Source organism: Dasypus novemcinctus, chromosome 21 (genome assembly GCF_030445035.2).
Source record: "Dasypus novemcinctus isolate mDasNov1 chromosome 21, mDasNov1.1.hap2, whole genome shotgun sequence".
Classification (NCBI taxonomy): Eukaryota; Metazoa; Chordata; class Mammalia; order Cingulata; family Dasypodidae; genus Dasypus; species Dasypus novemcinctus.
This window is the reverse complement of record NC_080693.1, coordinates 1,588,944-1,611,771: the sequence shown is the minus strand read 5'-3', so window position 1 is coordinate 1,611,771 and position 22,828 is coordinate 1,588,944. Positions and strand designations below refer to the sequence as shown.

The 22,828-nt window shown below is 39.4% G+C and overlaps 1 protein-coding gene across 1 annotated transcript in view; it reads right to left on the bottom strand.

The window, feature by feature from the left end:
* LOC139437234 (olfactory receptor 6M1-like) overlaps window positions 1-9,021 on the bottom strand; it is a 42,410-nt gene extending 33,389 nt beyond the window's left edge. Inside the window, exon 1 of the mRNA XM_071210876.1 lies at window positions 8,798-9,021. Within this exon, the coding sequence (XP_071066977.1) occupies window positions 8,798-9,021 (224 nt within the window). The remainder of the gene's footprint in view (window positions 1-8,797) is intronic.
* Window positions 9,022-22,828: the final 13,807 nt, after the last annotated feature.

Here is a 22,828-nt window from a genome sequence, read left to right as displayed (position 1 = left end):
TTTCTAAGTTAGTTACTGTCACAAGCAATTTACACAGAGTTCAGAAAATTGATGACACCTATTCACAAGTGATACAACTTATCTGCATTATAAACCTTTGTTTCAGTAGTTTGCATTACCTCCCCCACCAAATTCTGGACTATCTTCCTGGTGACCAGTGGCCACAGAGGTGCTATTAGTTGTTCAGCATATTTTTTCCTTGTGTGACCACACTTCAGACTAGCTGAAATCTGAGTTTGGTGCACCAAAACCCTCCTTTACTATAGTTTAACTATTGCAAATAACAATAATGAAGGATTGCATATTTAGCTAGTTTTGCTTTATTTTGCATTTCATTATATATCAAGTCATTAAACTCCTTAGCATTTAGCTCTAGTAACTGTTTTCAGAGTACCTTCTTTTTCATCCCATTGCTAGCCAATCACTCATCAATAGTTAATCAACTCCTACCCCTTCACCCTTATCTGTCACAGACAATACTTTTTCCATATTTCCATGAGTCAGTTTCATTCTAACAAATCTCACTTCTGATGCCAAGCTGTTTTTGCTCCCAAGGCCATCACAGGTTTGATGACTCACTAGGAAGTCTCAGAAGAGACATGCAAGCTATTATAATCACATTTTGTTTTATTACAGTGAAAGGACATATAATATCAGCAAACAACAAAGGCACATCAGGTTGAACTCCAGGAGCATACAGACAGGCACACATTTCCTCTTGTCCTCTCCTAGTAGAATCATGCAGTGTTTCATTCTCCCTGGAACAATGTGTGACAACATGTGCAATGTCTTTCTAACAAGGGAATCTCACAAGAGTATTGGTGTCCACGATTGAATTTGGAGGTTAGTCAGGTCCTCATGCAGCACCATGTGACTGAGCTCAGCAACTCAGAGCCCCGACCAGCCCAATGAGGTCAAGCAGATGCAGCATGGTCTAAAACTCAACACATATTCAAACAGGCAATCACCATAAGTTAATTGTGAGCATGAATTATCTAACATGGGTTGACATCTTTGGTTTACAAAGATATTCTTATCAAGCAGAATATTCCAAGGGCTCTGAAGTTATCTCCAAGCTACTTAGGAAGACCTGTGTACTGTGCAGCTTTCATACAACCTAGGCTTGCTGAATTAACCCCTTATTGTACAGTGTCATAGTTTTAATGTAATTGAGATAAACTCTATGCAGTCAGAATTTTGGGGAGAACAAATGGACTTTCATTTTTTTGATAACTACCATGCATTCACCCTCTGTGAAGATCCTTTTCAATCCCCTCAATAACTCTAAGAAATATCTATATTTTTTAAATTTTGCATTCATAAATGAGGGTTAAAGAAGTTTACTTTTAAATGGTGATCTGAAGTTGTAAGCTATGTCTACCTTTTAAACATACATCAATTTCCTCATTAATAGAAAGCAAATGATGCAACATAAAAGGCATCATTTGGTTAAGGAATATTTTCTGTCATTGGAATGAAATTTCAATTCAGCATGGTTAAATAGGACAGAAAGTAATTTGATTAAATTAATGTAATATTGAATGGAAGACATTAGCATGGGGATGTATGTGACATAAAATGCTCAATTCAACCTTTGTTTTTCTTATTTTTAAAAATTTTTAGATTACATAAGTGCTATATAAAAAATATGAGGGATTCCCATATGCACCACTCCCTCCCCTTCCCATACTTTCCCTTATTAACAACATCCTTCATTATTAGTGTGTTATATTTGTTACAATTGAACCCACATTTGAAGCACTGCTACTAACCATGGACTACAGTTTACATTATAGTTTACACTCTGTCCCACATAATTTTGTAAGTTATGACAAAGCATACAATGGCTTGTATCTGTCACTGCAATGTTATGTGGGACAAATCCAATGTCCTGAAAATGTCTGCATATTACACCTATTCTTCCCTCTCCCATCCCTCAGAACATCTGGTGGCCACTGCCTTTACATCAGTGATAAGAATGCTTCCATTGCAGGGATAATGATAGGTCTATAGTAGAATAGTAATAAGTCTACTTTAGTTCATTGTTCATTCCCCAATCTTGAGGATTTTGGGGTAGTGATACCCACTCTTCTTCTAACTAAGAGGGGGCTTAGATCCTATGGGGCAGATGGATGGAGCTATCTTGCAATCTCTGTTCCTTGGGATGGGCATTGTCCATCATTATCTCCTTGTTAGTTGTCCTAGGCGAGTCAGCTGAACTGGAGACAGCATCCTGTTTATTGCTGAAATGATATTATCATTAGGGAAAATAGGGGGTGTGAGTTTATTTCAGGACTCCTGGGGAGAACTCTGGGAAGACACAGAAATTTTCATGGGAATTAACTTTCATGTGGGGCTATCATACCCAAGAACTCTGGCTTTATGTAAATAGGATCAAAGGAATTAGCTAGAAAAAAGTGGTTAACCAAACTTTGGATAATTTTATTGTCAATAAAATGGGTAATAATTTTGGTGCTTTTTGAACCTATAACTAATGGATATTTACACAGTATATATATATATATTTTTTTTTTTTTGAAATGTAAGTTTTATTTCTAAAATTAGGAAAAATAATCATTAGCTATTGCTAGGCATCCATCTGATAGAAGTTTTGGGGTCTTTCTGCTGGTGTTGAGAACTTTTAACAGTAAGGTATCTTGTACAATAAGAATATGGGAATAAACACAGTTTTAGTGTAAGGATGTGATATCCTATCTAATGTCAAGGAGTGCAAAACCCTTGTAGGTAACCTCTGGGAATAAAGAAAGAGAGCATCAATTAAAAACATCACATGGTAAAAAGACTTATTTTAACCTACATAGAGGAGATTTTCACAGGAACTGAGATAATACCTAGGATTTTCCAAATACATTAAAAGTACACAAAAGGATAAAACATTTTTTCTCATGAGGAATTTCAGTTTCAATATGCTATAGTATGTCATATCATAAAATGTGTTCCAATTCCAGCCCCTCTTCATCTCATATCATCTTACTAATGTTATTCTGAAGGCAGACATAAACATAGTTAAAAACAAGCCTGTGTTTCAGATTGTGTGTTTTAACCAATATTTTTGTGCCACAAACCCATACTTTTGTGCCATAAACCCAGTAACAATTATTAGAGTGGATCAATTCATTTTTGGTTGAAATACCCTGATAGTAGGATTATGTTATACAATTTTGGCACCATTCAACAATAGTAGTTTGTTACCAGTTGATGGTCTAAAAAACAACTTGAAAAACTTTTGCCCAATAGTAAGACTTCCTTGCAAGGTTTGGGAAATGGAGGAAATTGCAAATTCTAACATATATTCCATAGTCTCTCTCTAATTTCTATTTCTGTAAAAATATTGGCAAAATTGATAGCTGGTACAAAAGGTCCACAGTACAGTTTTTATTGTAGTTCAGTCAGGAACTTCTTATCCTAGGTGTCACATTGTGGGGAATAGTCTTATGTTCATATTGCTTTTTATAGTAACTATCATATACAACATCACTTAATGATTACATTGAATTACTCAGGAAAACAATTAATTCATTGTTATTTGGTAGCAAAGGAGTCTTTGTGGCATCCAAGGGAAAAAAATTACAAATATTATATTTGGTTATATATATATTTTTGAAAAGCTTTGGTGGTTTTTTGTTTGTTTTTTAATGAAAGTTAATAGATCACAAGGAATGTTACATTAAAAAACATTAAAAAAAAAACAAAAAAATTAAGAGGTTCCCATATAACCCACTCCCCACCCCCCACCACATCATTTTTGTAAATTGTATTTTTTGAAGATATATACATCACAAAAAAAAGTTACATTAAAAAATATAAGAGGTTCCTGTATACTCCTCACCCCCCATCCCACTCCTTCTACACCAAAAACCTCCCCCATCATTGTGGCGCACTCATAGCACTCGGTGAACACATTTATTTTTAAGATTTATTTTTTATTTATTTCTCTCCCCTTCCCCCCACCCTGGTTGTCTGCTCTCTGTGTCCATTTGCTGTGTGTTCTTCTGTGACCACTTCTATCCTTATCAGTGGCACCAGGAATCTGTGTTTCTTTTTGTTGCGTCATCTTGTTGTGTCAGCTCTCCGTGTGTGTGTGGTGCCATTCCTGGGCAGGCTGCATTTTCTTTTGTGCTGGGCGGCTCTCCTTACGGGGCGCATTCCTTGAGAGTGGGGCTCCCCTATGTGGGGGACACCCCTGTGTGGCATGGCACTCCTTTGTGCACATCAGCACTGCACATGGGCCAGCTCCACATGGGTCAAGGAGGCCCGGGGTTTGTTTACCCTGTAGTTTGCACTCTCCCCCAGTACATTCAGTGGATTATGGCAGGATATATAAAGTCCAGCATCTGATCCTGCAATATCATTTTAGGACAACTCAAATTCCCAAAAATGCCCCCACATCACTTCTCTTCTCCCCTCTCTCTGCCCTCAGCAACTACTGTGGCCACTTTCTCCACCTCGATAATAAAATTTTTTCTATTACTCATCCCAATAGTTTTATAGAAGAATATCAGTAAGTCCACTCTAGTCCATATTTTATTCCTCCATTCCATGGACCCTGGGATGGTGATGTCCTCTCCATCTCTAGATCAAGAGGGGGCTTAGATTCCACATAGATGATGGATGCAATTACTCTGCTTGCAGTTGCAGGCACTCTTGATTCCCTGGTATGGTGGTTGACCATTTTCACCTCCTTGTTAGCTGACCTGGGTAAGGCGAATGAACCACAGAGTAGGAGTTGCCACTCTGCTGAGACTGAGGGCCCAGCTGGCACATGGTCAGTACAGAGATTCGAGTCTCCTGAGTATGGACTATCCCTAGCACCAATCACAGGTTCAGTAAATGTGACAGAAGAGGCATGTGTAGGAAAGTCACATCTGAGTCCAGCTCCATCACTCTCAGGAGCACAAATTCCAAAGTAAGGCCCATTGACATGGCACAGAACTCAAAATCCATCTGCCATGACCATACACTCTGTGGATCTCCATAGCCTTCAGAAGAACCAGTACCTAGGATTGTATCTACTTTGGCTTTTTCTGGGGTCCTGCTGAGGTGTGCATAAAGCATGAGCCCTCTGAAGACCTCTCAACTCTTTCTGGAAGACTCTTAGCCATATAAACTCATTTGTCTTTGCCATTTCCCCCTTTTATTCAAGGTCAAAAAGCAGTTTTTAACACTTGATCTAACATGTAGGCTGAGATATTCTGCTGGTCTGAATTGACCCTTTTATTTGAGGTCTCTTTCTAGTTGCTTTTCCAGTTAGTGATAAGTAGTAATCCCTCGGTACCAGGAAGGCTCATCCCCAGGTATATTTTAACTCAAGAAGAGTCATAAATTCTTCAGAAGAAATACTACTATCATATGCTGACTCTTATTTGAAAACAATTAAATAGGAAATAAATGCTTCAATTCCCACCATTACAATTACCCTGTTAAATTAAAATCATTTTCAAACCAGAATCTATCTTTTTCAGTATTCAAATTAAAGACTTTGGGTCTGAGGTGGAAAATCTTTTCCAACTCCTGGGTTCGTGCCATTTGATAAATGGAACAATTAATCTGATATTCATTAAATAGCCTGTTTTATTACTGATATACTTGGCTTGAGGTTGTAGGCTGCAGAGAAAGTCTAAATAAGGTTATTGGCTAATCCCATTTATACTATAGCCCTTTTTTATTATTTACAAACCTTTCCTAATGATGTGTGCTATATACAAATTTTAAATGAGTCTACCCACCAATCCTGCATCCTCCATAGCTTGTATCTTAGAGAAAATACATCTGGAAAGAGGCTCTGTTCCTGCATCAACATCCTTGAGGGAAATCTTGGCCTGACCTGAGCAATACTATTGTCCTAAGATTACAATAATGTGGCAATTCTCCTGCCATGGAGAAGACAAAACCAGAGATGTAGAAAATAAAGAAAATATATCCTGAATACTTCCAAGAAAAAAAGTGATAAGTAGATGCATTAGTCAGTCTTTTCTAGTGAGACAGAAAAAAGACAATATATATGCATACATATATTTATGCAAATATTATTAGATTTTAATATGAATTGACTCATGAGACTGTGAGGATGGGCAATTTCAGATTCCATAGGGTATGGTACAAGCTGGAAACTCAAATGAAGGTTTTCAGTGAATTTCCCAGGAAAAGCTGGCAGGCTGAAGTAGGCATGAGAATTCTCCTTCTAACTGCTGAAATCATCACTACTCCTTTTTTTAAATTTTTTTTTTTTAATTTTAAAGACACTCTAGATGCTACATGAAAAAAATATAAGGGATTCCCATATTACCCAATCCTTCCCCATCCTACACTTTTCCTCACTAACATCCTTCATTAGTGTGTTACATTTGTTATATTTGTTACAACTGATGAAACCATACTGAAGCATTGCTACTAACCATGGACTACAGTTTACATTACAATTTACACTTTGGTCTGCACATATTCTTCCCTCTCCCATCCTTCAGAACCTCTGGTGGCCCACTACATTTACATCAATTATAAGAGGTCTTCCATTGCTAGAATAATAATAAGTCTATAGTAGAATAATAATAAGTCTACTTTAGTTCATTGTTCATTGGGTGCAATGGGTGCAGTGGTTCTACAGGAGAAATTTTGGTGAATGTATGGAATCAATTGCAAATGTGACAAAAGGAAAAGTTTCCTATATCCAGGAAAATCCCTGCTTGGTGCAGTTGAGGGTTCCCCTGGAGTTGAGTCAAAGGCGTAGTGCTGGCTGAGAACACGTGTTGTGGGGTGTTTCTGTCCTGGGCAGCTTTGTCAGGAGCTTTTCCATTGCATTGGTTGGTGGAGGAATCCCCTTTTGACTCAGCTGAGGTTGTGGGGAGCTGGACAATGGGGGAAGGAGAGGGGAATTTTGTCATGCTTGTGGATGGTGCCAGAGACCAAGGGCCTTGTGGCCAGGGTTTGAGAGCTCCTTCTGGATGACTCACAGGTTACTCCTTGGGACCTCACACATGAACCCTGAACACAGTTTCTCAGTCTCAGACCTTCTCCCTCTTACAGGACACACTTGCCATAGAATAGCCCTCATCTCCCATCCACACTTTCTTACACAGACTCTTAAACTGTTACCCAGGCATTCTCTCTCAGATACATGCTCTAGAAATTTCTCTCAGCACACATCTGTAGACATGCCTCATGTAAATGGGTGCACGTTTTGGAGCTGACACCCCATCACAGCAAGTGTTCAGTCTTACCCTTTATCTCACCACTTTTCTCCTAGTATAGTCCTTCTCTGTTTCAGGCCCAATTTACAAGCTGAAGTAAATTCTGCCAACACACAACACGTAATGCCCTAACCCAGGGCTCAATAAACTATGGGCCTGGGGCATGTGGGCAATTTGATTGTTTAAATAAAGTTTTACTGGAACACAGCCCCACCCTTTTTTTTAACATATTGCTCATGCCTGCTTACATGCTAAAAAGGCAAGAGGGAGTGGTTTTGAGAGAGGTCTTGTGGTCCACAAGTCAGATATTTACTATCTGGCTCATTAAGGAAACATTTGCTGAACTTAGCTTGTGCTTTGCAGGACTCCTAGTGCCTGTGGACCTTGCTTTCTAAGCACAGAGTAAATTCATGCCTTATGACAGCAATACAGCCTCCCTGCATTTCAGAGTGCTCTTCACTGAGACACTGCTCTGTTGTGTGTTTCCTAATGACTATCTTAGTTTTTATTCTGCTTTAACCATGTTGTTTAATTGTCCTTTTTATTTTAGCTTCCTTATTTATAATTCCAGAAGCACTGCTGAATGATTGTTCTTTAAATACAATTTAAAAATATTTTATTGTGGTAACATATATATCATTCAAAATTTTCCATTTTATCTATTTTCATGTGTTCAATTTAGGAGTATTAATTATTCACACATTGTCCTACTGCCACCACCACCCATTACCAAAACTTTTTCATCACCTCGAACAGAAGATCTATACCTTTAGGCATAGAATCCACATTCTGACTACTCCACATCCCTCAACTCCTAGTAATTTGTAATCAAATTTCTGTCTCTAAATTTGCTTATTCTAGGTATTTCATATAAGTGAAATCAAACAATATTTGTCCTTTGTCATCTTGCTCATTTCACTAAACATGATGTCAATATTCACCCATATTGCATGTATGAGGACTTCATTCCTTTATGTGGATTAATAATATAATATTAATAATAATAAAATGTAGTATGCATTTACTACATTTTGTTTATCCATTCATCTGTAAGTAGATACTTGGGTTGCTTCAATCTTTCAGCTATTGTGGGTAATGCTGCAACGACCATTCATGTACAAAATAGCGGCTCCAGTTCCTGCTTTCAATTCTATTGACTATATACCTAAATGTGGAATTGCCTTATCATATGGTAACTTCATGTTCTTTCAGAGGACCTGCTAAACTGTTTTGCACAGCAGCTGAACCATTTTTCGTCTTCCCCAAAATATGTAGGACTGTCATTCAAGTTCTCATCCTCAAAGTTTTTTTTTTTTAATAACCATCCTTGTGGGTGTGAATTGGTTTTTATCATTGTGGTGAATTTGCATTTCCCTGATGATCAGTGAATAAGAACATCTTTTCATATATTTAATAGTCATGTGTGTCTTCCTTAAATAAAAGTTTTAACACGCACAATTACGGACAACGTAACTCACCTCTCCCCAGCCCACGACTGCCTGCCTAGCAGACACCACCACTCATGCAGCCAAGCTCGTGTGTCTCCTCTCTTTGCAGTCTCCTTGGAATTTTGTAAACATTTTACTTACCTTAACCTGACATAGTCAAACAGGAAAGTAAACTGGCCCGTGCGCCAGGGCCGTCCTTGTCCCGAGCCCCCCGCAGACCGCGGGCCCCTCCCAGGTGCGGGCGGCCCAGCGGCTCCCTGCTCTCCGCTTCCCGGCGGTCTCTGGCGGGGCTCCTGCGCTGGAGCCCCTCGCGGGGGCGGCCCCGCGCCCCGCACGCGTCTCACAGCCCTCCGTGCACCCCGCATGCGTCTCACAGCCCTCCGCGCTCCCCGCACGCGTCTCACAGCCCTCCGCGCGGCGGGCCCTGCAGCCTCCGTCCAGCCGCCCGGAGCGTCCAGGGTGGCACCGCGCTGCCCACGCCCCGGCTCCAGGGCCTCTCCTGGCCCTGCCGCTCCTCGCGCGGCCCCGGCGGGTCAGGCAGGCTCCACTCAAGACCTGAGCGGGGACCCGGGTCTGCGCAGAGCTGGAGGCCGCGCTGCTCTGTGGGGAGAGGGCGGCCCCGCGGCCCTGCGCTGGGGTGGCGGCAGCGCGCCCCCTGCCGGAGGACAGGACCAGCAAGGGGGCCTGGCTCCGCCTTCCAGGGGAACGAGCTGCGCAGAGCTGTCCTGGGAGAGCGGCCTTGTCCCCAGCACCTCCGATTCTCACGTTGCTGTCTTGAAAAGGAGCCGCAAACTCCGGAGCACCTTTGTTTACTGGAATGTGGGTCTCCTGTGGCTCAGGCCGAGGAGTGAGATCGACGCTGGTGCCTCCCCAGAGCTGCCCGGGCAGCGAGGCTCACCTCTGACCCTCGAGTTCAGGAAGGGGCCTCAGGCCCCCGAGAACTCGCTGCAGCTGTTGGTCTTGGTCTGGGAGCTGGGCTCTGTTCAGTGGGGAGTGAGGGCGTGACGAGCTGGGCAGGCGCTGCCTCGAGGGGCTTGTGAGGCTGTGGCTGGGCTCCCTGGCTGAGCCGCAGTCGAGGAGCTAAGAGCCAGTTGGTGACTTTGGAGGTGGCTTCTGAAGCCCCTAGAGATGACACCCCTTCTGGTGGCTTATTGGGAAGGAGTGCCTTGTCTGCTTGCTTAGCCGCCTGTTTTGTATGATTCCAGAACTCACAGACTGATGTTTGTGATTTGTTTGTAAGGCAGGGCACCTTACTGTGGGTAAGTTAGCTGGAGAGTCTGTTTGTAGCCTCAGCCCAGAACCTCTTTTCTTGTAACAACCAAACTACACTTAGGAATAGTTCCATGTGTACGGTTAATATATGGAAATTCAATAGATTTTATAGTTAAAGTATTCTAAAGTGATCAGTGTTTCTAACAAATATTGTGATTTTGCATAACAAAATTTTCCCACCACCAGTGTGAACCTTGTAACATGAAGAACTCTGAAATGTGATCCACCTGTTTGTAATGTAAGAAAAGAGAGCGTTCTGGGAATGAGGTAGAGGGATTGTGGGCTATTGATTAACCAGTTTCCAAGAACCTTTACATTAAAAAATTTCCAGGAAAAAATAATTGGCTTTGTGTAAAGAGTGGTGTCTGAGTCAGTGAAACAAATGGGAATGGGTAGATCAAACCTGGAGAGTCATCTACAGGCAGCATCCAGGGATAACTTCTGAGTGGGATGAGAAGCCCAATGGACTGCATTCTTAGAACTTCCTGGCCCACTGGATTAAGAATGATCCTGGTTGGTACTTTTGTCCTTTGCCCAGACCAGGCAGGTGGGGCAGTTTTTTCATTCTGTTCCAGGGTCTTCTGTGGACAGTGGTGGTACGTGCATGGAGTCCCTGTCTAGGATGGAGTCTGAAATTCCATGGACCATCTTCTTTCAGATCTGCGAGGTGAGTGGCCAGACAAAAGCTTGCTCTGCACTATTCAGTTTCAAAATACAACTGAAAAACAAGACCCTTTTGTGGTTAAGGTATTCCTCTTCAGGAAGGAATGCAGAACATTCCCATGGGTAACAAAAGCTTATTAGGAGAAGAGATGATTTTTATCCAAATGTCTCACCTCCATAGGGGAGCTTAATTTTTATGCCTGTTCAAATCTGTCAGTGGCCAGGAAATAGGGCCAAGCCCATGAATCAGTGAACTTCATAGTTACTCATAAGCCCTACTAGAAAGGCCCTAACTATGGCAATTCCTGTCAGTGTGAGGGTGAAGGCTAGCAATGGTCCACATGGAATATATCAAAACCAATAATGCCTTCATTAGCTGGGGTCACACAGTGGAAGGTTGTAGGGGCCATAAATGACCCACCATAATGGGTTTGGCAAATGTCTCAGCGATGGTGTCCTCAGATCAAAATCAGAGCATTATCAGTTTACTGTTGGTGTCAGGAGTTACAGGGATCACTGTATACCTGTATACTTGTATCTAAAAGGCCAAAGAATGAAATTTGTTTCCCCCACTCTCCCATTGACCTGTAGCCTTGCAGTAGGGCCTTTTACTCCTGGAGACAGAGGGACCTCAGTGGAAAGGTCCAGGTAAAATTATGCTGGGCCCTCTAACCTGCCCCAAAGCACATAAGAAGGGGTGGAGAGAACAGCCCTTTGTCTGTCACAAGGTCCAACATAGTAGGACCACAGAGGTTTCTTTGGTTGTGAGGGCAGAGGGAGCTGAGAGCCCTGCAAATCAGCTGTTTTCAGGCTAAGACTCCCAGTGTGCAACAGGGTAGGTGCACCCAAGTCTGTACAACTTTCACGTGTAGCTTGAAGCAGAGGCAGCTCCTGCAAAGCCAGCTAGTGAGAGTGTCCTAGTTGGAGGAGAGTCTTCTTCGGTAGTTCATCTCACCTGCTCTTTAACCTTGAAGGCAGGATGTGCTGGTTACCTGCAGTACAATGCCCAACAGGCTTCACTACCCCATTGCTCATGTTGTGAACCTGTGTGGACCCTGCCCCTGACAAAACCCAGAAAGGGCCACCTCTTCTGCAGCAGCTGCTCAAGGGTGTCCACTGGATACTCCTGTGCCAAACACTCTGGGATGGACAGCCCCCCAACCCTACGGCTGCCGCCATTGCTCTCTTCATGGTGGCTGCTGCCAGGGAGCTCTGAGGGGACAGAGCAGCAGGCTGCACTCCCCCTTACCAGCATTAACTACATGGCCTCTGTTTCTGTATAAGGGAACTCATTGCCTAAGTTCTCTTTAGGGCTGCTGGCCAAAGTGATACTCAAGTGTTCTGCATTCATTTTCTTTTTTTTTTTTTTAATGGTCCATAGCTTATATTTTGTATATTTTTCTATACACTCTGTATTATTAACACCATGTATTACTATTGTGCATTTGTGATAGTTAATGAGGGAACACTCTTATATTTGTACTGTTAATCACAGTCCATCTTCCAGCATATTATACGCTATTCTACAAATACAGTCCCATACCTTGTACAATGTATCCAAAATGTGCTCTCAGTGGCTCTCACTTTCATTACAGATTGTGTAGTCATTACCTCAGTACATTTTTAAATATTTTCCTTTGTCCAAAGGGAAAAAATCCCATACACTCTTATTATTATTTTTTAAATTTAACAAATCAATTTTACTGATACATATTAATAAAGCATATAAATTCATCCAAAGTGTACAATCAGTGGTATTTGATATAATCACATAGTTGTGCATTTATCACTTCAATCATTATTAGATCATTTTCACTATTTTAGTAGTAGTAATAATAATAAACAGAAAACAGACAAACAAGAAAATCCTTCACCTCTCATTTTTTGTTTGCCCTGCTGTACATAGCTGCTATTTCTGGCTATCCTTGCAAAATTTCTATGTTCTTTTTAACTGAAATTTCAACAATTTTCAATTACCATAGAATGTGACTTTAACAGGTCTCTTGGAAGTTGCTCAGCTCATGGGTTCTATGTGAACTTCAGTGACTGACTAGAGAGCCATTTCACTAACTTTTTTTGTAACCCCACTGTTGTGTCTCCAATCTGACACAGCAGGCAAACTCTGCCAGGAAGTAGGGGCTAAAGAGAAGGACAAACATTCCCACTTGGCATTGCAAAGCTTATACATACAAACCACTAGCATTCACCAAGACTGACGCATAACTTTCACTAGCATTTCCCCAGACCCAATATTAAGGCTGAAGAAATGCCCCCATTGGATTTCAGTAATACCCCTCAAGAAGGTTCCATGGATTCTGCTATCATCCCTTTTATGAAATGAAGTACCCCACAGTACTGATAGCATCTCCTAAGAATGTCCCATGGGATCCCTAAACCTGCTTTCCCAGGACATCGCTGTGCTTAATTGACTACCCTGCTCTGGGTGCTAATTTAGTCAAGAATGAGTTGAGCTTCTGGGGGTCAATGGTAGTCAATTAAAATGTTAAAGTCAAAATGCAACTAGAAAGTCATTATTAATCATTTACCAAAAAAGTATATGCAAGAGTATGAACTGAGTAGAGCCGCTGCTTGTCCAAGTTCCACTTCCCAAAGGAGCAGTGCCAGAGAGGGAGATTCAGATGGGTCAGCACAGGCATGGCATCTTCTCATTGTTGAGGGAGCTTTGAACAAAAGGACCCCTCCGTTTTATCATGCCAGGATCTAGGAGTGAAAAAATACTGAAAACTGAGTCATGGTGGAGAAACCATCTTCAAGTTCTCCTCGTTCTCCCTCTGAGAAGGAGTTCTCAGCAGAGGTGAATTAGAAAGTTTCACTTCTGGTTCCCTGATAGCGAAGTCTTCTGAAGGATTAACTTGGCTGGGAATGCAGATGTGCACAAGATCATGCTTTATAAAACCCATGATAGTAAAAACACTCTTGATGTAAATTCCCCAGAATCGTAGAATTTTACTATGTATTTCTCATTTTCCATGACCTTTTCTTTCACCTATCAAGTAAGTACTCTCTTGACTGGAAATGCAAGGTCATGGCATGTGTGTCCTAATTTAATAAAGCCTGATTAGAACAGTATTCCAAAGGTGTCCTCTCTGAAATGGCTCTCTCTATGGTGCCCCTCTTAAGAGAGGAGATAATATCCTGATTCATGAAAGGTAGACTTGACCACTAATTTAAACAAATTAAGACTGTGTATATAAGCCCCAGCATATTCATATGTTTAAATATCTCTTCTTTCTCCACAGGAACATTATCCTCCCATACTGTGGCTGCCCTGTAGCCTGGGCATAGTATGTGGATGCTGTGCAGCAAAGCCCTTTTCACAAGTTGAAAATAATCTTTGCTGCTCTTATCACCAATACTTAAGTTTTATTGGTTATTGCAACATAAATTGGTCTTCATTGACTGATACAATATCAAATGACCAACTTGTACACAAATACCAGTGATACATAAGAACTTTGCTCACTCCAAATCCTTACCAACATTTAGGGGTTTCAGATTATTTTTTTCCCGTCTACTGAATTGATGTCAGTAATTCATTGTGTAGACAATGACTACTCTTTTGATTTATTCATTTATCTTGCCATAGATTAAATTTTCCTGTTTTAAACCTTTATATGCATTATATCATGCAATGGTAAATGTTTGTGTAAGAGTCCTTTTTTTCCAAAATAAAACTGTTTTTAAGATTCAACCATATTGTTGGGTGGGCTAGTAGTTTCTTTATTTTTAATTGTGAGTAATATTATATTTTATAAACATTTCACAGTTTGCTTACCACTTTTTCTTTGATGGAATCCTGTGCTATATCCATACTTTAGTTAAGATAAATCTGCTATAGGTACTTTTGTGCAACTTCCTTTGGAAATAATTTTCGGTTCTCCTGAGTAAATAATGGAGACTGAAATGGTTGATTCATAGGCTAGATAATAATTAGTTTTATAAGAAAACACTTATCATTTGCAAAATGTTTAAAATGTTTCACATTACCAACAAAATTCATGAGAGTTTAGGTTGAGCAAAATTCTCTCAGACTGAATCATGTTAATTTTCTTACATTCCAGCTTACTTATTTTTTCTTCTATTAGGCCTAATCTGCTGTTGAAACCAACTGGGGATTATTTTTCTTCTATTGTGTTATTCAATTCCAGTGTTTCTGTTTAGTTCCTTTTTCCTTATTTTAATTCATGGCTCCCTGATATCCTGTAGTTGTTTCTGCATGTTTCTGAGCATTTTGAAAACCAATTTTACTTCTTTATTTGGTATGTTTTCTCTTAATTCTAAATTATTTCTGATGTTTTCTGCTTTTCCTTTGGATGGGGCAGCTTTCACATTGTTGTCTTGTATTCTATTGCTCTACACTATATATTTTCCTGTTTTATCTTGACACTTATCAAGTTAAGCCTTCCTACAAATAAGATAAGCTTTAGACAAAAACATATATTCCTTTCTGTGTCTTGTGTGTGGCATATGCTAATAGCCTTATGAATTTCCCTGTTTACAGGAATCTGAATGCCCCTTCTATACCTGATGGAATGGACACATGGTATAGGATCAAGAATACCATTACATGGTTTTATGGGCAACACAGAAAAAATAAAGTGAAAGTAGCAGAGACTCCCTGAAATCTTTGTTGTGCTGCGGTGTTCCCAAACCCTGAGCAGGTTGTTCTGGGGGCTTGCAGGGCAGGAGGTGTCTGGATGTCGATTTGTTGAGAGAGTGACAGAAGAGATTCTTGCAAGAGGTGGAATTTTGGGTTTCTGACACGAGGTCAGAAGTTGTGGGTGGGACCCTTCCCCCTAGGGCTGGCGGCCCAGCCCTGGTGATCCCTGAAAACTATGTTGTGCTGCAGTGTTCCCAAACCCTGTGTTTACTGGATGTGTGGTTCCCAGGTCCATATCCCCTAAACCCTGGTAGCCCACACTCTACAGACTCACATAGCTTGAGTCTGCAATATCCTGGACTTCCATTCCTGAAACCAGCATGCCCTGAGGTCTGTCTGAGATCCATGATTACCCTAGCCCTCTGCATTTTTTTTTTCCTTTGAGCTTGGAGAAGTATACCAGCTGACTTCGGGAGAGGCTGGGAAGAAAGGAGAGGTGAATCTGCTGAGAAAGCCCAATTTACCTAAATGTCCTGGGATAGGAAACTTGGTCTGGGAGAAGGTGGAGTCAGAAAATCAATTACACCTCCTCTAGCACACATAAGAGGAAGGGACTGTAGGATGTGCTATCTAAGCTTCCAATAGCATATTTGGGGTTTCTGGTGAGGTGTAGGTGCTCTCACACTGGAAATAAAGAGTCATTGTCTTCTGTGTTGAGTTGGTTCAACAAGGACCCACTTGAATCTCCTACTGGACCCCTCATGCAGCTTTTCTGCTGCCCTGGGGGAGAGGGAAGTGAGGAAGGGAGAAAGGGGGAATATCAGATCCCTAAGCAATTAATTTAACTGCAAAGAGGATTCCTAGCTTGAAACTTTGGTTCTTTTTTTTTTTTTTTTTTTTGGTTGTCACTATAGTTGCATTGTTTCCTGTTTTTTTCTCCCATTTTCTCCCCCAAGACCCTTTTTCTTTTCTTTACCTTTTTTCCTCTCTTTTCCTTTCTTGCTTCCTCTTTTTTGCCCCCCCCCTTTTTTCTCTTTTATTTTCTTTTCTTTATATAATAGGTGCTACAGGGAGTGCTTCACATTTGCTTTGTTTACGCATCCTCCATTTCCTCTCTTCTGCGTGTATTGATTTTGGCCAACTACACTATCCCCTTTCCTCTACATCTTTCTATCCTCAATCATCTACTGTTTCTCTTACATTCCACCTCCCTTTATTTGGCCCCCAAATTGTCTGACTTTTTCTTTCTAATACTTTTGTTCTATTTTCTGTCTTTTATCCACTCTTGATATTATTGTCTTTCTTTTCTCTTTCCCTCTCTCATGAAAACACTGGCCTTTTAATTCATACTATATTCCTCCCCATTATCAGTTGACTATCTCATTATAGGTGTTCTACTTATTGCTATAATTCTACACAACTTACATGAATCTACTATCCATTCTCCTAGATCTCACATTGTTGCTCTGTTAACATTTATTTTCAATACTACTTCATACATTTGCTTTTCCTACTCATTTTGCTTTTCCTGGCCCTAATATTTTCCTTCAAAGTGAATGTTAGCCAGCAACAAGAAAATAGAATAAGAACAAAGTGACAAAGAGAAGACATAACCTTTATGCACAAACAACTAATTAAACCCCAAGACTAGACAAAGAAGCTAAGGAACTGATTAAACCTGTCAAAATAAAATGATGACCAGACAGCAGCAAGAAACTACAAACCAAACCAATAATCAGGAAAACATGGTCGAATCCAATGAACAAACTAAAAACCAGGAAGAGGAGCAGAACATTGGACAGGTAATTAAAGCTCAAAAAATATATTAGTGACCAAATTAATGAAATAAAGGAAGAGATTAACAATATGAAGAAAACACTTGGAGAGAATAGAGAAAAAATTACAATCATACGCAAAAAGATAATGGATATGGTGGGGATGAACACAACAATTCAAGAAATCAAAAATACACTCTCAGCAAATAACAGCAGATTAGAAGAGGCAGAGGAGAGAATTAGCGATGTGGAAGACAGTACATCTGAAATCAAAAAGATAGTAGAACTGATCGATAAAAAGGTAGAAAAAATCCAACTGGGATATAGGGCCCTGAATGGCAATGCAAAATGCACAAATATATGCATTATAGGCATCCCAGACAGAGAAGAGAAGAGGTGTTGGGGGAAATAATGGCTGAAAACTTCCAAAATCTACTGAGGGAGATGGATGTACTTGTCCAGAAAGCACAATGCACCCCAAACACCATAAATCCCAACACGCCCACCCCAAGACATATACATGTCAAATTACCCAATGTTCAAGACAAAGAGAAAATTCTAAAAGCATCAAGAGAAAAGAGAACCATCACATACAAGGGAGGCTCCATAAGATTATGTATTCATTTCTCATCTGAAACCATGGAGGCAAGAAGGCAGTGGTATGATATAGTCAAGGTACTAAAGTAAAAAATTCCCAACCAAGAATACTCTATCCAGCTAAGCTAACATTCAAAAATGATGAAGAATTCAAAATATTCACAGATAAGCAGAAACTAAAAGAGTATGCCAACAAGAATCATGCCCTTCAAGAAATACTAAAGGGAGTTATGCAGGAAGAAAGAAAAAAAGAGAGGTAGAGTTGGAGGAGAGTGTAAGAGCAACAAAAAAGACAAAAAGAGAAGGGAAAAATGAAAATATGAAAAACACAAGTCCAAAGAAAATATGGATAACATAAATAATTCTTTGAAAGTAATAACACTGAATGTGAATGGATTAAACTCATCTGTCAAAAGATTCAGACTGGAAGATTGGATATGGAAATATGACCCATCTATATGCTGTCTACAAGAAACACATCTTAGACCCAGGGATTCAAGGAGGTTGAAAGTGAATGGTGGGAAAACAATCTTACAAGCAAACAATAACCCAAAAAAAGGCAGGAGTAGCTATATTAATATCAAACAAAATAGACTTTAAATGTGAAACAAGTGTGAGAGACAAAGATGGACACTACATATTAGTAAAAGGGATAATCTTTCAAGAAGAATGATCATAAATATTTATGCTCCTAACAAGGGCACCTCCAAATATGTGAGGAAACACTGGAAAAACTAAGTGAAAGAATAGAAGCCACTACAATTATAGTGGGAGACTTTAATAAATCACTATCAACTTTGGACAGAACATCTCAAAAGAAAATCAGTAAAGAAACGAAAACTTTGAACAGTATATTAGAGGAGCTGGACCTAATAGACATATACAGATCATTACACCTGAATACAGCAGAATATACATTTTTCTCAAGTGCACATGGATTTTTCTCCAAGGTAGACCATATGCTAGGCCACAAAGAAAGGCTCAATGAATTCAGAAAGATCAAAATCACACAAAATAATTTCTCTGGACCACAGTGGAGTGAAGCTGGAAATCTGTAAGGGCCAGAGGCCCAGATTTCACACCAAGATATGGAAATTAAATGGCACACTCTTAGAAAAACAGTGGGTCAAGTAGGAAATCTCAAAAGAAATTAATAACTACCTTGAAACTAATGAAAATGATAACACAACATATCAAAACGTATGGGATGCAGCAAAGGCAGTACTGAGAGGGAAATTTATAGCTATAAATTCATACATCAAAAAAAAGAAAGAGCAAAAATTGAAGAACTAACTGCACATTTGGAGGAATTAGTAAAAAAAACAACAAAGTAACCCCACAGGAAGAAGAAAGAAAGAAATAACAAAGATGAGAGCATAACTAAATGAAATAGAAAATAAGAAAGCACTTGAAAAGATAAAACCAAGAGCTGGTTCTTTGAGAAGATCAATAAAGTTGACAAACCCTTAGCTAGATTAAGAAAGAAAAAAGAGGGATGATGCAAATACACAAAATAAGAAATGAGAAAGGATATGTCACCACTGACCTCACAGAAATAAAGACTATTATAAGAGGATACTTTGAAAAACTATATTGCAGCAAGAATGACAATTTAGAGGAAATGGGAAAACTCCTAGAAACACATAAGCAGCCTATATTGATGAAAGAAGAAATTGATGATCTCAACAAACCAATCACAAGTAAAGAGATAGAATCAGTCATTAAAAACTTCCCAACTAAGAAGAGCCTTGGGCCAGATTACTTCATAGGTGAATTCGACAAAACATTCTGGAAAGCACTAACACTAATCACTGAAACTCTTCCAAAATATCAAAACAGAAGGAACATTGCCTAGCTCATTCTATGATGCCAACATTACCCTAGTACCAAAGCCAAACAAAGACACCACAAGAAAGGAAAATAACAGACCAATTTCTCTAATTAACCTAGATAGATAAATCCTCAACAAAATACTTGCTAAATGTATTCGACAAAACATTAAATTAATTATTCACCATGACCAAGTGGGATTCATTCCAGGTATGCAAGGATGGCTGAACATAAGAAAATCAATGTAATACACCATATAAACAGATTGAAGGAAAAAAATCACATGATCGTATCCATAGATGCAGAAAAAGCATTTGACAAAATACAGCACCCTTTCTTGATAAAAACACTGCAAAAGATCAGAATACAAGGAATTTTCTGAACATGATAAAGAGCATATATGAAAAACCCACAGCCAACATCGTTTACAATAGTGAAATCCTAAAATCTTTCCCTCTAAGATCAGGAACAAGAGAAGGATGCCCACTATTACCTCTTCTATTTAACATTGTCTTAGAAGTACTTGCTCAAGCACTGACACAAGAACCAGATATAAAAGGCATTCACATCAGAAAGGAAGAAGCCAAATTTTCATTATTTGCAGATGACATGATCCTATACATAGAAAACCCTGAGAGGTCTACAACAAAGCTTCTAGAACACATAAATGAGTTTAGTAAAGTCGCAGGTTATAAGAGCAATGCACAAAAATCAGTAGCATTTCTGTACACCAATAATGAGCAAGCTCATGAGGAAATCAAAAGACAAATACCATTTACAATAGTCAATAAAAAAAAATACCTAGGAATAAATTTAACAAAAGATGTAAAAAACTAATACACAGAGAACTACACAACACTGTTCAAGGAAATCAAAGAAGACCTGAATAAATGGAAGAATGTTCCTTATTCATGGATAGGAAGACTAAATGTTATTAAGATGTCTATCCTACCAAAACTTATATACACATTTAAGGCAATCCCAATAAAAACACAGCATTCTTTAATGAACTAGAAAAACTAGCTATGAAATATATTTGGAAAGGAAAGAGGCCCCAAATAGCCAAAGACATATTGAAAAAGAAAATTGAAATTGGGGGAATCACACTACCTGACTTCAAAACAAACTACAAAGCTACAGTAGTGAAAACAGCATGGTATTGGCACAAGGAGAGACACACTGACCAATGGAACCAAATTGAGAGTTCTGATATAGATCCTCATATATACAGTCATATAATATTTGATAAAGTACCAAACCCTCTCAACTGGGAGAGAATGGCCTCTTCAACAAATGGTGCCTGGAGAACTCAATATCCATATGTAAAAGAATGAAAGAGGATTACCAACTCACATCTTATACAAAAATCAACTCAAGATGGATCAAAGACCTAAATATAAGAGCCAAGACCATAAAGACTTTAGAAAGCAGTGTAGGGAAGCATCTACAGGACCTTGTTATAGGAAATGCCTTCATGACCTTCACACCAAAAGCACAAGCAGCAAAAGAACCAATAGATAAATAGGACTTCCTAAAAATTAAAGTTTTCTGCACCTCAAAGGAGTTTGTCAAGAAAGTGAAAAGAGAGCCTACACAATGGGAGAAAATATTTGGTAACCATATATCTGATGGACTAATATCCTGCATATATAAATAACTATATCTTGAAAATAAAAAACAACTCATTTAAAAAATGGGCAAGAGATCTAAACAGACACTTCTCCAAAGAAGAAATACAAATGGCTAAAAAGCACATGAAAAAAAATGCTCCAAATCTCTAGCTATTAGGGAAATGCAAATCAAAACTACAATGAGATACCAACTTACTCCTATAAGATTGGCAGCTATGAATAAAAACAGAAGATTACATGTGCTGGAGAGGATGTGGAGGAATGGGAACACTCATTCACTGCTGGTGGGAGTGCAGAAGGATCCAGCCATTCTGGAGGACAGTTTGGTGGTTTCTCAAAATCTAGCTATAGATTTATCATATGACCCAGCAATTCCACTGCTGGGTATATACCCAGTAGAACTGAAACAAGGATGCATACCAATATATACACACCAATGTTCATAGCAGCATTGTTCACTACTGCCAAAAGTTGAAATCAACCAAAATTCCCATCAACAGATGAATGGATAAAAAAATGTGGTATATACATACAATGGAATACTACTCAGCTTTAAGAATTAATACATTACAAACACATGTGATAACATGGATGAATTTTGAGAACCTTATGTTGAGTGAAGCTACCCAGGCATTGAGGACAAATACTACATGACCTCAATGATATGAAATAAGAAACCAAGCTGCCTCAGAGAGCTAGAGACTGGATGATAGGCTTAACGGAAAATGGGGGGTAGAGGAAGGATGCAAGCTGACACCTACATAGGTGAAATCTATGATAAGCTGGAGGTAAGTATTTGTACAAGGAAGGGATAAAATGAGGGCATTGGGGCTCCTTTGGGTGGGACTTTGCAGGCTTGAGGGGGGCTAGGGATGGGGGGAAGATGGGGGAACATATGAACATAGGAGATTGTCAGGTATTGGGTTGAGAATATAATGTTGAGAAAACTTTTTCAAAAATATAATAAGGAATGATACCTGTTTAAGATGCTTGGAGTGGAGAATCTGATGCAGGGCAGGCTTCTAGGGAGTTTGTGAGTGCTCATTTTGTCATAGTGAGTTATATCATTGCATGGAGACCCATATAATGAGAGTGAAGGTATACCCACATCCTGGGGAGGACTGATGTTCTGAAATAGTGGGAATTGTATCTCTCAAGAGAAATGGTGGCTCCCAATGTGTTAGGGCAGTTGAGCAATTCAAGCCCTCAACATTGTTGCAAGTATCTCTGAACATGGCCCTTCAAGCAATGAAGATTGTCACTGTGGGCCCTGAGCAGAGGGGGAAAGAGGTATTGAATAGATGGAATCAGTGTAACTGTGGGGCAATGAAAGTGTTCCACAAGATTATGCATGGATGTATATAGGACATGTTAAATTACACCGAAATTGTATAGGGGCCTATAGGCTAAAATGTAAATCATAATGTAAATCATAGGATAACTAAAAATAGAAAATTGTATAGTCTAAAATATAAACCACAATGTAAACCTGTGTTACATTGTTTGAAAGCTATTGTCTCAATATCTGTACATCAGTTTCAGTAAATATAGTATGAACATGTAAAAAGATTATTGCTGTGGAAGGAAAAAGGGTTTTATATTGGATATGTAGGAGTACTGTATATTGTATATAGGAATTACTGTGATCTAAAACTTTTGTGAAGACAAGCTTAATAGGAAAAAGAAAAAGAAAGGGCATAGATGCTGAGGAAAAGATGGAAGAAGTTGCCTTGCAAATTTGCATACAGGTCAACACATTGCAGTGATGGAAGGCAAAACATCA